The sequence below is a fragment of the Oncorhynchus nerka genome, linkage group LG26 (genome assembly GCF_034236695.1).
Source record: "Oncorhynchus nerka isolate Pitt River linkage group LG26, Oner_Uvic_2.0, whole genome shotgun sequence".
NCBI lineage: Eukaryota > Metazoa > Chordata > Actinopteri > Salmoniformes > Salmonidae > Oncorhynchus > Oncorhynchus nerka.
The window spans coordinates 17,303,011-17,319,410 of NC_088421.1; the positions used below are offsets into that span (position 1 = coordinate 17,303,011).

Genomic DNA, 16,400 nt, shown 5'->3' on the forward strand with positions numbered 1-16,400 from the left:
AGTTAATGTCACCTCTCCCAGCTCTTACTTACACCTACCCATGAGCCCCCTCTCTTTCCATTAACTGTAACCAGCATCCTCACCCACTGAGCACTGACTGACACGGGACGTTGAAATTTGGTCAGTCTACCCTAGCCTTAGGTTCAGATTTGGTCCGCCCATTATAGACGTATGTTTCACAAGTTTGGATAGTACAGTGAGTAGAACAGAGTGCAGTGACATACAATACAGTAGTACAGTACATTTATTTAAAAAGGTTATTTAACTAGACAAGTCAAATTCTTATTTACAATGACGGCCTACACCGGCCAAACCCAGACGACGCTGGGTCAATTGTGTGCCACCCTATGGGACTCCCAATCACGGCCAGTTGTGTTACAGCCTGGAATTGAACCAAGGTGTCTGTAGTGATGCCTCTAGCACTGAGATGCCTTAGACCGCTGCGCCACTCAGAAGCACTTGTGAAATAACATCCATATCCATAATTATGCATTTTTGTGTAGTATAGATCAGGGACGTATGATGTAATTTCATTATTGTAATTCAGTTACCAGGTATAAATCCTCTTCACTTACTGTAGTTCAATAACCAAAATAAACTCAAGGTGCTGTGTCATAGTTGACACCGCATTCTTTCTGCAGACATCTTTGAATCTTAATTCGGAGAAGATACTTGATGGTCGCATATAAACCTGAGGGAGTTTTTACCATAATTCCTTTAGCAACTTCGCATCTGCACAGTTCTTCCACTAAATTAGTTTATGTACAGTTTTCAGTGGAAATTGTGCATGGAGTTGTACGGTTGGTTAAACTTTGTTTGACATAGAGTTTAAAGTGAGAAGAACCCAGAATAATTCCGTTACCGTGGAATTGGCAACAACAAGCTGCCATGTGGGGAATCACAGGTGGCTCGTTATATCTTATTGATACCATGTTTTGACTGATGTCTATGCTAAAATGGCTCAAATTCGTTAGCTAGCTTGCCAACAACTGTAACAATGTGTTTGAGAGACATTTTGAGACTAGAGTTTACATGTTATCAACAGTCTAAGCCAGGGGTAGGCAACCCTGTTCCTGGAGTGCCACAGCTATTGCAGGATTTTGTTCCAACTAGGCACCACACTTGACCAACTGAGCTAATTGATCAGCTCGGTGATTGCCTAAATTCAACACACCTGGTCTTCAGGTCAGTTCAATCAAAACGTGTTGCCAACCCCTTCTGTTTTGTCCCATAGCTGCACACATGTTGGTTTTGTTTCTAAACAATGTGTAGGTGGAGACTACTTTACTGCTTCACACAAACTGGCATGTTAATCTACAAGTTAGCAAACCTGTCTTGTGTGGTTGATGGTTCCAAGTCAATCACAAGAGAAAAGCAACAAGTCCTCAGGCTATTCTGTCCATCCCAACATTGTATTTCTGCCCACAGCCTCTGTCCATCTGATAAACCTCTGTCTGTGTGCCCTTACCCCTATAGGAGAAGCAGTCGGCCTGTGAGCGGTATAAAGAGGTGCACGGGGAGCTGGGTGGTATGAAGAGCAGGAGTGAGCGGGAGATCCAGAGCCTTAGGGAGCACCTGAGATTGGCCATGGTTGCCCTGCAGGAGGGCCAGAAACTAGGCAACAGCCTGGAACACTGAGAGACCGCCACAAGGGCTCTAGCTCAGAGACACAGAGGTATAGACGTAGCTCAATATTAAGAGCTACATAGTCATGCTCACACAGATTTTAAATAGTTGATTACATCAATCTTCTATGATGAAACTGTGGTTGCCTAATAATATATTTTTTTGTTTTTCTAGTTGTGTGGGCACAATGGTGACTGAAGTAGGAGAGGAGCAGAAGTCTTCGCACCAGAAGATGCCGGCTCGGGGACCACGATAGTGCCTTAGCTTTCAATCATTCAGCCAATGAGTGGCATAAACTAGTATCAGCTGATCGGTCATATTACACTGGGTCGCGCAAATTTTAATCTGCACTTTTTAAACTTTTTCTATTGTTGATGTGCGAGAGTGAGTGAATGAAAATATTGGTCTGAGAAACTGGATTATTTGTGTAAAGACTGTTGCTGTGATGTATTTGTGACCTGAAACAGCACTGGATTACCCTTCTCTGCATACCTACCTACATGTAGACCTACTATTTACATGTTGACAGTAGCCAACATATAAACAGTCGGTCAACATGTTGGCTACTGTCAAAAGCTGAATAAGGAAGCAGGATATAATTCTCGCCAAAAACCAAACTATTTTCATTTCAGAGCATGGATTTGTACATACTAATGAGTCATTCCATGCCATTTCAGCAAGCCAAGACACCCACCATCTCAGATTGTTCTGAAATAGTTTCTGTAGTTGGCAATGGGTAAGATTGACATTCCTGAAACATTTTGTTGAAACTTAGTTTGATCTCTGAGAAAGGTAAGGGATTGCACCCAAATTGGCCATTTTTTTATTTATAGGATTCAGATACTATTCAATATAGTATCCAACCTCTGATTGGGACCAAACATCTTCCTACTAATGAGTAAGACATGAGGAATCTCATAACATTGTAAAAACCCACCACACCCTATGTCTGTCTGTTTTAACAAGTAGTATAAAGCTGCGGCTTGGAGTACTTCTCCATGAATGAATCTGGTGATTTTTTTTCTCTCTCTCCACGTTCAGAGAAATTAATAATTGAAGTCACTTGCGTTATTTACCATAAAGTAGTTTGAAAGTACTAGGTTTTGACCTTTAGATGCCGTGGTCCTACTATACTGCCGCACTCTTATATATAGGGTTGTCACATTTTAGTCCCTAGCCCATTTCTCCATCAAAGTTTTGGACATGTAGAAAAAGTGTTCATATGAGAATTGCACCATAGGGATAGCCCTTTCAGAAAGCTGCCACTTGTTGGAATATTCAAGCAACTTGTTGAACATAACTGAAACTATACTGTTTGTTGGGGTAGTATTGGCATTTGTTGGTGTCTTACTCATTGGTAGGAAGAAGTTAATTCCAATTTGGGCGCAATCAATAAAATCATGAGATTAAATTATATTTAAACTAAATGTTTCTGGAATGCTAATCGTATCTCTGACTAACTACAGAAACCATTTGAGACGGTGGCGTTTCAATCTTTTTTGTGCTTTTTGAGGTGGAACGACCTTAATGTTGTACGTGAACAATGCTTGCTCTCGGTGATTGTCATTGTACGCATTTTACTTCGCAAACCTATTTGTCGCTTTATTCAGTGTAATATCATCTTACAATGTGGGTCTCTATTGTGAACAATAACTATTTACATTTGGGATTGACACAGAGAAAGTGGTTTGGAACTGTAAAATCCTGGGAAGCCAAATTGGAAATCGCACTCATTCCTCCAGTGTGTAGATGTAAGTCATCTGAATGTGCTTTTTGTTTTATATAGTGCCTTCTGTGACTGGATAATTGCTTGTAGAAGTTCGATGAAATGTTGTCGTCTCGCAAGGATTCTTGATATTTTTTTTATGAGGCTAAGAAGATGCATGTTGCGATCCTTTCCCAACATTGTGTAGGCATGATTGATTGTGCCACAAAAATGTGTAGTGTTGCGTCAATGAGCCAATGTTTTTTATCTTGTATTTTTAGAGATAAAGTAGACTGTCTTTTGACAATGTTTTTAATATTTAATGTAGGGCATGCGATATCTTTGTAAAGTACCATCCTTTTACAAGCAATAAAATGCATGTTAATACAGCCGTGTGAATCATCCATACGCAGCTGATGTACACTAGTCCCAGTTAGGGCTCGTCTAATGGCAGTAAGGTCGGGCACTGATGTTGGGTGGTTAGTCCTGACTCGTAGTCGGTGTTCCAATTCATCCCAAAGGTGTTCGATGGGGTTGAGAAAGTGAGCCTACATGAAGCAGATACATGTCCCCCTCTACACCAGGTGGCAGCACTAATACGTGTTTCAAATCAGAATTATTAACGATGTTAACCAGAGAAGATAAAATAAACAAACATGGCGTCCAGTGCGGCGACCCGGACAGCCTCTGTTGCTGCTAAAGTTGTCAAACCGATTTTCAGCAGGGATCTGGATGAAGCCAAGCGCCGAGTTCGGGAACTGTATCGTGCCTGGTACAGAGAGGTTCCAAACACAGGTAAAATCAGCTCTCCCTTTATTAGATCCACACGAGCTGGATCCCAGCGTCAAGGTCGTGCTAAGACAGCTAGCTAACGTTAACTAGCTGTAAGGCACTCTAGCTTCATATTTATTTAGCTCATTGGCTACATATCTTGTCGATTTAAGTGAGCTAACATATACTTTCAATCTAGGGCCACACTGAACAAAAATATAAATTGCAACATGTAAAGTGTTGGTCCCATGTTTCATGAACTGAAATAAAAGATCCCAGAAATGTTCCACACATTTGTTTACATTCCTGTTAGTGAGCATTTCTCCTTTGCCAAGATAATCCATTCACCTGCCAGGTCAAGAAGGTGATTAAACAGCATGATCATTACACAGGTTCACCTTGTGTTGGGGACAGTAAAAGGCCACTGTAAAATGTGCAGTTTTGTCACACAATGCCACAGATGTCTCATTTTGAGGGAGTGTGCAATTGGCATGCTGACTACAGAGCTGTTGTCAGAGTTTAATGTTTGTTTCTCTACCGTAAGCCGCCTTAAATATTGTTTTAGAGAATTTGACTGTACGTCCAACCGGCCTCACAACCACAGACCACGTGTAACCACACCAGCCCAGGACCTCCACATCCGGGCTTCTTCAACTGCAGGATCTGAGACCAGCCACCCGGACAGCTGAGGAAACTGTGGGTTTGCACAACTGAAGTTTGTGCAGAAATTCTATCAGTGGGCAAATTCTCACCTTTGATGGCCACTGGCACGCTGGAGAAGTGTGCTCTTCACTGATCAATCCCAGTTTTAACTGTACCAGGCAGATGGCAGACAGCGTGTATGGCGTTGTGTGGGAGAGCAGTTTTCTGATGTCACCAATGTGAACAGAGTGCCTCTTGGTGGGGTTATGGTGTGGGCAGGTATAAGCTACGAACACTGAACACATGCATTTTATCCATGGCAATTTGAATGGACCTTGATGAGATCCCGTGGCCCACTGTCGTGCCATTCATCCACTGCCATCACCTCATGTTTCACCATGATAATGCACTGCCCCATGTCGCAAGGATCTGTACACAATTCCTAGAAGCTGATAATTTCCCAGTTCTTCCATGGCCTGCATACTCACCAGGCATGACATCCATTGAGCATGTTTGGGATGCGCTGGTGTAAGACAGCATGTTCCTACATTTGCAGATAGGCCACATGATTAGCAATTTGATAAGTAGGGAGTGTGATAAGTAAATGCATTAATGTACATATTTCTTTGAGCTTGTTGTGGGAATTTTATGTCTTGTGTTTTGTCCCACAGTGACTACCTTTCAGCTGGACATCACAGCTCGCCAGGGAACAGACAAAGTGAGGGAGATGTTTGACAGGAACAAGCACGTCAATGACCCCCGTGTGATTGACATGCTTGTCATTAAGGTTAGTCTACTCGGCTCCCCCAAGCAGTCAATGTTCTCTCATGCAGTTAGCCTAGTTTGTTAGTGGCACGGTGGGTTAGTGTTATACTGCTAGAGCGAGATAACTGGGCTGTCATGCTCTACATCATTTTACATGTGACTCATCCAAATCGTTCAAAGAAAACAACTTTGACGGGAATATTTACAAAGCTCAATGGTCACGTATCAAGTGTAGTGAGTGATGTTTTCTTTGCATACTTTTGTTTACAATAGGGTAAGATGGAGCTGCAGGAGACCATCAATGTCTGGAAGCAGAAGACCCACATTATGCGCTATTTCCATGAGACGGAGGTACCACGCCCTGCAGACTTTCTGTCCAGATTTTATGTTGGACATGACAATTGAACTGCTCCCTGTACTTTCCACCCTGTTTTGTCCAGTGTAACAGAGGTTTTCCCTCATTTAACTGTACATATACACATGATACCCAATCTTGTTAAGTCCTCATTGTACAAATGTTTTCATTTTGTGAAAACAGTCATGGGACAGTTACTTCCCACTTGAAGTCGGAAGGCTCTCCTTGTGCACTGCATAGCTATTCCTCTGCGTTGCCACAGTAGAGGTACTTTCATGTGATACAGAAGTGTTTGTGCAAACTAGCCCTTATCATCACTAAGTTCAGAAGATTGATGCTGAGACCAAGGAATATCAGTATGGTTGTCATGGACCCTGTGTTTACCCTGTACCCACTCCAACTCCATAAGCCAGTTGATAAGCCTCTGAATAGTTTAAATAGTCATGAATGACATGCCACTGACGGACATTACATATAGGTCGACTTTATTAGATCACTTCATCAAAAATAAATGCAACAGGTTGGAATAAAAAGCACCAAGGGTTCTTGATAACCTATATCAGAAACCAGATAAATAGGGACACCTATGCAGGCCTGTCACCTGATTAAGGCCTTCCCAAATAAATCAATATCCCCAGAATGATTGAAAGCAGAACAAATATTTCCATCAATGTAGAAGATATCTCTGGCTAAATCAAAAGCAACTGATCCAAGTGTTTCCTTCTGCACACCGATCTATTTTATTTAGTAAGACTTATCTGTGGATGTATTATAACTAGGGAGGAATTAGTCCCACCACTTCTCTAAAACAGCTCTGTATCCAGGCAGGCACACATCACAATGGATGGGGAGAGAAGCACCAGAAAGGCTTTGAGTTTGAGATCCTCAAGTCTTTTCAGCTGTCACACGTCTTCCCATTGTCTGAGAGGCGACACATTACGCTTTGTTGAGGGAGAACACAGTAATAGGCCTCATCTTCCGTGAGGGCAAATGTCATCTTTATTGCTTAAATGTTAAGAGATCAATTGTCTGAATACAACATACCCAGGTCATATGTTGGAGCATACAGACCCTTCAGTCATCATCCTCAGGGATGAAGATGTCATGCTCTTCCAGCAGCACAGCAAAGTTATTGCTGATCAGAGTTCCGACATACAGGAAGGGGATCACAACCACAGCAATCCGGAAAAGGCCAAATGAGGTCTGGACAATTGTCAACAATTCCATCACAAAAACATATCTATGTTAGCCTGCAATGCTGTGTGATTTTATAGACAATGACAACCAGGATAAAATAAAACGTCATAAATAATTTACATGATGCATGCTTTACACATTTAAACAGGCGTGTATTTATAACACTTCCAGTGAAATGGAGAGGTATAGGCTCATCGAGATCTTACCTGCGATTAAACATTCCTATTAAGTTATAGGATATAACGTTAATTACAAATACCTTTCAGGGCACCTTTACTAAATTCCTCCCTCCGCCTCTTTCATTTCATAAATGACCTAATCATATTTTCAACAGACATCACTCACCTTCTTGGGTTCTGGCAAAATACCACCTGGTGCTGAGTACGCAACTGTTCGGTAATGAGTGCCTTTCCGAATGCATTAGCATAAAACCCAGAAAATGTTGGTCCGTGACTGTTTTTCAACACCAACAGTCTGGCCTGACGAACCAAGCCCGAGGCCATCTTCCAAGCCTTTGACGCTCTCAGCAATGCAGAAAGAGATTATTTTGGATGCACCCAAGCACCGCCCCTGAGCCTGCGCCCTCCTTTTACTCTAATATTTCTCATGATTAATTAAGTGTTTTTATGATAATTATTTGCAAACGGAGCTGAATCCGTAGTACAGCTGTAGTACAAAACACTAAGAATTGCAGCAGTACATTTATTTCTTCATGTAATCTGTAAATGTTTTCCAGTATGTCAGCAATATTTACAAGTACCAATAGCAATAAAATGCAGTTACCATACATGGCACTTAGCAATAATGTATCATCACTACAATAGTTATTGATTAAAGAAATGTAAACCTTTCAGTAAGTAGCATATCAGTAAATACTGTTGTGGAGAGTGGGGTAAGTTGAGCCTTAAGGTTAGTTTAGCCACCCCTTGTTTCTAAGAAACCATACAACATTAATCATGTGACCAAGTAGCAGAGGCACACAAGGTCTTAACCGATGAGTCTGAGCATGCTAAACCTATCAAGAATCTTGCAGACCAGTTTCATGGGCTTAGTACACCATTAGTATTAGTATTTTTTGCATTCATGGGCTTTGTAGCCTCATGCAGAGAACTTGCCTTTGAATTGGCACATCGAAACAACATCCCTGTCCCTGACAACTGGTCAAGAAATGGAAGGGTTAATAATATTGAATAGTGATCTATATCTGAATATACCACACCCCCATTCCATGAATGAAACTTTGACCTACCAGCACCCACTTACCCCAAGGCAGCTCAACCTACCCTGTCCCTGTGCATACGTAAGTTGTGCCAAGAAGCCACTTTTTCCTGAATTAGCTGTTTTCAAAACTTAAATGTTTACATGAATTCGGATTATTTTCAGGGATACACAACATCCTGAAATATATGTAGACATCAATGTTGGAACGAATACTGTATTTTCCTTGATGTAGTGATGCTGAATGTAAAAAATGGCTCAACATACCCTAGAATATGTACAGACCCCCTTTACATAACTGGGTAATTCTGCTTGAACACAGACCTCAATTGCCTAATTGAAAAAGTGGATATGAGAGGGGAATGAATGTATTTGGAGGAATTAACTGGATAATTGCCTCTCATTCTGTAGATTAAAAATATACTAAACAAGTGAGGTGCCAATTGTGCAATGGACAACTTACACCTACACACCTACCATTCAAATCATTGTGCTTGATCTCCAGAAGTTTCTTCTATGTACTTACTTACATATTTTGATTTCCATTCACCCCAAACAAGGTAAATAGTCATTGATATATTAAATTCAATATTCAATAAAAAGGACTGGTCATAAATAAATAAGTCAACTCATAATATATACACATATAAAACAAATACAGCAAAATAAATATTTTTCAGCAAGTGAGATGAGTAATAATAATAATTCAAATCGTACTTTGGACAAAAGTGGAAATGTAAACAGCTTGAGATAAATCTCCTTCACTTGGTGTTTCCACAGGTTTGGTCCCGCCAGTGGTTTCCCTCGGATCATGTAGAACCAGCAAATGATAACTCCTGTCTACACAGGAAAACAAAACGATGTGTTTCTTCACCCGAAACTACACAGACACCACAAACATCATGTCTTATAAAGCATATTCTGGACATACTTAGCTATGTTCCCTCCCCGTTTTACCTAATGGTTTTTGAAGGTGAGACGCCTGAAGAACTTGTTTATCTCAAATACTCCAGGTCTGACTGGTACCCCTGCGGTGCTGCTCTCTCCCAGCCTCACAATCTGTCCAGTAGTGATTGCTGCCCTGAGGCTCATGCTCTTCACCACCCGAGACCCAGGCCCCAGGCCAGAGGTAGGCCTGGAGGACACGGTAATGTAGGAGGCATCCTTCTGCGGCTCCTGGTAACTCACTAAGACAGAGAAAAGGGGAGAAACAGTTGTTGATCAGCAGTGCTACTAACAACAGCCATAATCATATGTACAATTATAAAATAATATATACAGCACAGCACGCATCACCTGCAGCAGTAAGAATGGTGTCTGTGGTGCTGGCGAGCTCCAGGAGGATTGTGGGATATGCAGGATGTAACATGAAGAGCTTTCGGATGACTGGCATGGCTTGAACTGCCCCTGGTGCCACCTGTTAACAGAGCAAGACTTCAAATAGATTTCAACTACTGAACCTCATAGTCCTTTACCTATCGGGTTGGGGTTAATTCCCCTAATTACAGGAGAGACACCAAAAGGGACTTTCTATCTTCCAACTGCCAACCTGAACATTGACTATTGTTAACATTCTGGCAGAAGGGTTCTGTTTAATTCCACTAACTCAATTCTAATTCAATTCTCTCTTTCCTGTAAACAAATTAATTCAATTAAAATTCAATTTTTGTCAATTATCCAAAGTGTCTGCTAAAGGACTACGGTCAGTCTTAGAATTCAGAGATAATTCAATTCCAATGCTAGGTAAATTCCAAAAATTGAATTCCCAATTGAATATTATCCCTAACAATTCCACAAATTACATTCTGAAATTAAATTCCCTCAGGCTTTCAGGCTGATCATATCAATATCCATACAGCTTATCTATACTGGAAATATTGAAATACAACTTTAAATGGTTTTAAACAAATCCTGCAGTACATTTTTCAATAGTAACTGCATTAATTCCATTAACTGGAAAATGTACAAATATTAAATTCCAATTCAAATAGTTCAAACAGTCTAATTCCAATTCAATAACTTGACGATTGTTGAAATTTGAATTGAATTCAACATAAATTCTCCACTTCATGAGTGAATTGAAATATTTAATTGCAATTTCAAATTAAATTGGAATTGACCCCAACCCTTGTGCCTATACCACTGAAGGATGAACCAACATAACACGTTCTCTTGTAGAAAATGTATTCCTGCTCCTCGTCAAGATTCAACAAGGAACTCACGGTTGTCTTGGTGAGGTTCTTTGGTGGTCTGACAGGGTCACCGGCCCAGAAAAGGAAAGCTGATTGACCAGATGTCATGATTGAGGTACCTTCCAGGTCAAGGCGTGGACAAATAAACTCTGTCTCCCACAGACTACGCCCACTGGCTCCATCAACCACCTGAACCTGAGATCACAGAGAGATGGATGGTCATCTTTGTAAATATGTACAACTGTCCGAGAAGTATAATAGCTATAGGTGTAAGTGTTTGTAGAAGAGATTATACTTTTCTCTTTCTAGGGGCCCCAGACTTCTGTATGAGGAGATCTGGGATTCCATCATCGTTGAATTGGCCTGGTGCTGGACGACTGAGACAATGATAAATGATTCCGGTTATTTTAGCTCTATAACTTTATAGGGCAGGGGTTTTCAAACCTCTCCTTCGGGGATCCCCAGTCGTTCCATATATTTGAACTAATCTAGAGCTAGCACACCCGATTCAACTTGTCAGCTAATTACCAAGCCCTTGATAAGGTCAAGTACTTGAGCTAGTTCAGGGCTCCAACTAAATTGTGAAACTTCTGGGGGTCCCCGAGGAGAGGTTTGAAAACCACTATTATAGGGTATTACTTTATAGTTTGAGATATTGATATCTGTATTGTTGGGAAAAGAGCTTGCAAGAAATGCACTTCACTGCACTTGTGCACATGACAAAACTTGAAGCTATCCCTTTTATGCTTAGTCATATACACCCTAATGATAAACTTCTCCATATATCATGGTGAACATATTTCCTACCTGTGTATGGCTGAAGAGGTAAGAGTCCACTCGGTGTGTGCGTCCTTCTCTCTCAGCACAGAGAGCTTGCTGGAGAGCTTGCCACACACCAGCACCCAGTCACTGCGGCTGGAGTTTAGGTTGGAGTCCAGGCTGTTGTGGTTGTTACACAAGCCAGCCACTAGGGGGACCAAGAACTCCACTTGCTCAGTTCCACTGGACAGAGAAAGTCAAACAGTCGTTCAAACAGGCACTCTATTGTAATTGTGTAACCGAGCACTTTCTTAGCCTTACCTGGAGATGTGTATGAGGGAGGAGTTGGTTTTCCTAAGCTTCTCCCAGCCAGGTTCCTTCAGTCTTAGACCAGGGGATATTGGTGTTTTTCCAGTAGCCCGAGTGTAAATATCTCCCAGGGATACAGCCTCTACAGTGCCTGAGTTAGTATAGCAGATACATTATCAGACATTTAGTAATTTCAAATAAGAAAAGAAAATTCAAAGTCACTGTGCTTGATATAAAATGAATCCCTTACCTAGTCCAAATAGAATGTAATATGCCCCCAGCTGTGTCTCATGAAACAGGGGACCGATCAGCTTTCCAGAGACATTAAAGGTCGTGAGGTTAAAGGTCACGGGATGTCCAAGTATAGCTCCAGTCAGCCCAGACAGCAGGAGCAGTGAGAGGTCAGACACCTGAAAATACGTTTGAGACAGTTTGATGGGAGCATTTAGACTGACTGGAAAATGAGTGTTGTTAACACAGTGACTCTGACGATTTGGGATTATGGTCTATATTGTAATAATAATAATATGATTTATATAATAACAATTGTCTTATTACAGCAATAAATATGTATAGGTGCCAAGCCAGAGATTGTCATACCTGGTCAGCAGGTAAAGTGGCAATCAGCAAGTCAGGAACAGAGTCACCTTGGAGATCTGGCAGGGAAACTGCCTGGGACTGGATCTCCCCTGGTGCTACCGACCACAGCTTCTTCCCTGAGGAGGAAAATACAATAGGTTACTCCTTAATGAACATAAAACTATTAACTACAACACATTATTAATACATCTCCACAACTGCTAAAATGTTCATGCTTGTAGCTGTGAAACCGAACCATTAAAAGCCATGCATTTCTGTGGTTGTTGTCTGACCTGTGGTGCCGTTGACAGCAGTGAGGTGTGCAGACTCGATGAGCAGACACACGGGGCCGCTAGCTCTGTCTCTCTGGGCAGATAGGGGAATGGCGCTGTTGGGGAGGGCTCTGAGGGCAGCGCCCCCTGCTGGCAGTGGTGATGGATGGGCTTCGTACTGCAGCCCACACTGGATGGACTCCACAGGTTCCCTGAGGGCCCTCCTCCAAAGCACCTCACCACTGAATGCAGATAGGGCCACCACACTGTACTCTGGGAGAGACAGAGAGGGAGAAAGAGAAGGGGGTAAAGGTGGGTGGGGTTTATGACGTGTGGCAAATTGTGTGTTCTCAGCAGTTTACTGGGGCTAGCAGGATTAGATATGGAGATTAATATTACATAATCACTGGTAGATTTTTATGGTGTACAGTGAGGAGGTAAGCTTGAGAGAGAATAATGCCTAAAAATGAGGGTTGAAAATATCATTTTCGTTACTATGACAATGTCCCTTGCTGTTTCCATACCTTTGTTGTTCCCCGCAGAACTGGAGAGATGGGTATTGTTGCTCTTTTGAGTGACTCCTATTAGCACATCCTCAACTGAGTCATTGTCAACATCCCACAGTGCAAGAGGAGGTGGGGTAACACCTAAAGAAGAAGAAAACCGCTGTTACAGACAGGAACGGTTTGTAACTACTATTTACTAAACTAGACCTGCGGTTGCTTTGCTAACATGCTATTATAATAATCACGGTAATGTGTAATCATAGAAATCCAGACTGTGTAATATCCACCCCCTGACAAAGACAGTCAGCTAAATCTGAGTTTTGTGTTCTCAACTGCTTTCTCATACAGTTGACTTTATTGTAATGTTGACTGTGCTTATCTTAATCTAAAGCACTAGTGTACTCAGAGTCTGACCAGTTGGACCTGACCTGTAGTTTTCTCTTTCTCTGCTGTGAGGGAGAGGTGTATTGGTATCAGCAACCAGCAACATACGGGTAAACTGTAGTCTGTTTCATGTGTATTGTTTATACATTAGACTCCTCACTCACCTCCCACATGATCACCCAGCTCTTTCTCCCACTGTGGCCGTTTGTCCAGTTCCCCATGCTGACAAGGCACCAGAAAGGCACACAGCAGCACCACCAGCATGGCACAGACCAGAGGCACCAGGAAAAACGCTGCCCGGATGGCTCCCCTCACCTTAGCCTTCTTCCCGTCCGGGTCAGCACTGGCACTGACACCCAATCCAGGGCCACCAGAGGCCCCAAGCCCCCCTCCATCCTCTACTCTCTCATCCCTGTTTGTCTCCCTCTGGCTCCAGTACTGCATGCCCTTCTCCTCTCTCTCCTGCCTCTTTTTTCCTGGGAGCCGTTCTCTCCACTCATCATCGTCCTCCTCTGCCTCATCTTCATCCCCTACGAGCCTCCCTGTTCTGCTCCCTCTCAGTTCTGAGGTACCTGTACCCATGCAGTTGCCCCTCCCTAGGCCATTGCGGGGATAGTTGAGGACCAGGTCGTCCTCCTCGCTCTCGTCCTCACTGTCGGCCTGAGTGAGGGGGTCATACTCTCCAAGCTCCGAGCCCTTCTTCCCTGTGAGGGACATACACACAAAGACACACACGGTTAACCTTTTACTGCAGTGGGCTAAATCAGGGTTACAGAGTTGTTTCTTGGTAGTCTTAAACAAATCTACGTTGAAACAAAAGTATACACTTCACACACGTGGTTATGGGCTTAAAAAAATGAAGACACCTGTACATGTCAGATATAGAGTTGAAATGTATTACATTTTGAGTTTGCATCCCAATATTACACTTAATATAGATCACAGAAGACTGAAATAACAAAACCATATGACATAGAAACACTGGATAATGTTTATTAATTACGATATTCTGACAAATATTAATAACATTCCACCCTTGAGGCCACTAGAGCTCGATTTGGTCATTTGACTGCAGGACAGGGGTCTACAGATCTGTTCTGGAAACAAAGCCCAGGTGAAAACTAGAATGATCTGATAGAGCATGGTGGTGCCTGATAGAACGATAGGCATCCCAAAAGGCCCGGGAAGTTACTCAAATATAGTTTATTTTAACACCAAATGAATTATATCCTACCCTGGTCCCAGATCTGTTTATACCCTTGCCGACTCTATTGCTCATTGTTTGGCATGACAATAATTGCCAAGTTAAATGAAGGACCCCCATTACATGGCCTTATATGTAGTTATTTGTTGAACACGAGATTTAAGCAAGTAGCTAAATGTGTTATAACAGTATTATGACAGTGAGCACTGAGCAATCAAGCGACTTCGATGTGGCACCTTACTGTACTGTACAGTAGCTAGCTAGTGTGGCACATAGGATTGTAAATGATGCAATGTTTTTCTAATTAAAACTTGAAAAGAAACGAAATATCAAACATTGAAAATAAGTGTCGATTTTCACCTCTCAATTCTGGACTGTCATTAAACAAATAAAAACCAGATTTTGTGTTATTGCAATCAACATTACTGTGGCTAGCTGGCTGGCTGTTCTAGCTAGCTCACATGAGCTAACAGAATGACACCAAAACAACAATGAGACACGACTGGTACAAAGACTACACAACATCCTTTTCACCTAATCAATCATATCTATTTCACAAATAATTGCAACGCATCTCTTACCAGGCAATTTGAGAGCACGGGACAAAGCTGCAGCCATTGCAAATTGTAACGGCGCTGTGCTACAGAATTTATCCTCTCATCCGACCGAGGCGCCAAAGAACTGTTGTGTGTGTGTGTGTGCGTGTGTGTGCCACACTGTGTGGACGTTTCGGGACTGTAGCGAGTGCATTCTGGGATACAACGTTTTTAATTACCAAACACAGTCGCAGAGGGGAAGAGGCTAAATCAGTAGATGCTATTTAGCAGTTGGGTGTGTTCATGGATGCCAAGGGAAGCCAGGCTTCCCCCATAAAAATGTACTAATAAAGAAATGGATGTATTTTCCGTCTCTCTGTGTTTTCATAATTTTCTTTCAATGCGCAAGAGGCTGAACGTATCTCACCGGAGAAAGTATCCGAGAGAGCAAAACAGCGCCCCTCTTTATCTGTATGTGTAGGCCACCTATCTCATGCGGTCTGGTCATAAAGGGTATGACATTTCTACCGCCGGTAGTATTGAATGCAAGGGAAGCCAGCGAGCGAGCATTTTGTCCCCCTTGATTAAAAAAATCTAATAAAATTATAGCCAATCAGCGCTGAGATAAACTCCAAAAAGTTGTCAAGGGAAGCCAGTTTAGGTGAGTCAACATGTTTTTTTCTTCTTGCATGAACGCACGTAAACATACATATAAATCAGAACCATGGACAGCCACATCATATTTAACTTACATTGATTGGACTAAATTGTTTTTGGTATATTTTAGTTGTTCCTGTATTAGACTAAGCATAGGTGATATTATGGTGTTGAAATGTCGAAGTTGAAATGGTGCTGAAAATAGTGGAGGCAGCGCATGTTTTCATTGCGACTTGCAGTAACTCTCTGTGTTACTAAATCAATAGTTGTTTAGTAGTCCGAAAATGTCGGAAACATTACTTTCTTCACCATGCTGTAGGTCATGAAACTGATTGCCACATGCAATATTCTTTGTGGACTTTACAGGACAGAGATTACTCTCCGGTTTTGTGATGAAACAAAGGAGTGGTTGAATTTATTCTGCCACTGTGTCTTCTTATTGTCTCTGTTTTAGGCATACATCCCAGCACAATGCATATGAACTTACAAGTTAAAGAACAAACAACGCAATTATCACAACGCATACACTATATATACAAAAGTATGTGGACACCCCTTCAAATGATTGGAATTGGCTATTTCAGCCACACCCATTGCTGACAGGTGTATAAAATCAAGCACACAACCATGCAATCTCCATAGACAAACATTGGCAGTGGTGGCCTTACTGAAGAGCTCAGTGACTTTCAACGTGGCACCGTCATAGGATGCCTGTTTCCAACA

General features: G+C 42.0%; 3 protein-coding genes across 4 annotated transcripts in view; 2 read left to right on the plus strand and 1 right to left on the minus strand.

The window, feature by feature from the left end:
* LOC115110498 (TRIO and F-actin-binding protein-like) overlaps positions 1 to 3,720 on the plus strand; it is a 28,363-nt gene extending 24,643 nt beyond the window's left edge. For both annotated transcript variants that reach the window (XM_029636212.2, XM_029636213.2), the window contains 2 exons: positions 1,477 to 1,675; positions 1,801 to 3,720. In XM_029636212.2, the coding sequence (XP_029492072.2) occupies positions 1,477 to 1,638 (162 nt within the window). In that variant the 3' untranslated portion in view covers positions 1,639 to 1,675; positions 1,801 to 3,720. The remainder of the gene's footprint in view (positions 1 to 1,476; positions 1,676 to 1,800) is intronic.
* Positions 3,721 to 3,956: 236 nt separating this feature from the next.
* LOC115110500 (NADH dehydrogenase [ubiquinone] 1 alpha subcomplex subunit 6-like) lies at positions 3,957 to 6,000 on the plus strand. The gene is made up of 3 exons (XM_029636216.2): positions 3,957 to 4,126; positions 5,416 to 5,531; positions 5,783 to 6,000. Exons 1-3 carry the CDS (start codon positions 3,988 to 3,990, stop codon positions 5,912 to 5,914), a joined length of 387 nt encoding a protein of 128 aa, XP_029492076.1. The 5' UTR covers positions 3,957 to 3,987; the 3' UTR covers positions 5,915 to 6,000.
* A 328-nt stretch (positions 6,001 to 6,328) lies between these two features.
* Positions 6,329 to 15,189, minus strand: LOC115110499 (protein FAM234B-like). Its single transcript, XM_029636215.2, has 13 exons — positions 15,066 to 15,189; positions 13,445 to 13,984; positions 12,915 to 13,037; positions 12,412 to 12,663; positions 12,140 to 12,255; positions 11,790 to 11,949; positions 11,552 to 11,690; positions 11,279 to 11,473; positions 10,767 to 10,848; positions 10,502 to 10,666; positions 9,576 to 9,696; positions 9,237 to 9,466; positions 6,329 to 9,119 (listed from the first exon to the last, which is right to left on the minus strand). The coding sequence occupies exons 1-12, from the start codon at positions 15,100 to 15,102 to the stop codon at positions 9,237 to 9,239; spliced, it is 2,160 nt and encodes a 719-aa protein (XP_029492075.1). The 5' UTR covers positions 15,103 to 15,189; the 3' UTR covers positions 6,329 to 9,119.
* Between the last annotated feature and the right edge of the window lie 1,211 nt (positions 15,190 to 16,400).

Coding starts and splice junctions, on each gene's coding strand:
- LOC115110499 (XM_029636215.2), bottom strand. CDS start 15,102: ATGGCTGCAGCTTTGTCCCGTGCTCTCAAATTGCCTG. Junction 12,664..12,914: donor TTCTGCGGGGAACAACAAAG/GTATGGAAACAG, acceptor TGTCTCTCCCAG/AGTACAGTGTGGTGGCCCTA. Junction 9,467..9,575: donor CACCATTCTTACTGCTGCAG/GTGATGCGTGCT, acceptor TCTCTGTCTTAG/TGAGTTACCAGGAGCCGCAG.
- LOC115110500 (XM_029636216.2), top strand. CDS start 3,988: ATGGCGTCCAGTGCGGCGACCCGGACAGCCTCTGTTGCTGCTAAAGTT. Junction 4,127..5,415: donor CAGAGAGGTTCCAAACACAG/GTAAAATCAGCT, acceptor TTTGTCCCACAG/TGACTACCTTTCAGCTGGAC. Junction 5,532..5,782: donor TTGACATGCTTGTCATTAAG/GTTAGTCTACTC, acceptor TGTTTACAATAG/GGTAAGATGGAGCTGCAGGA.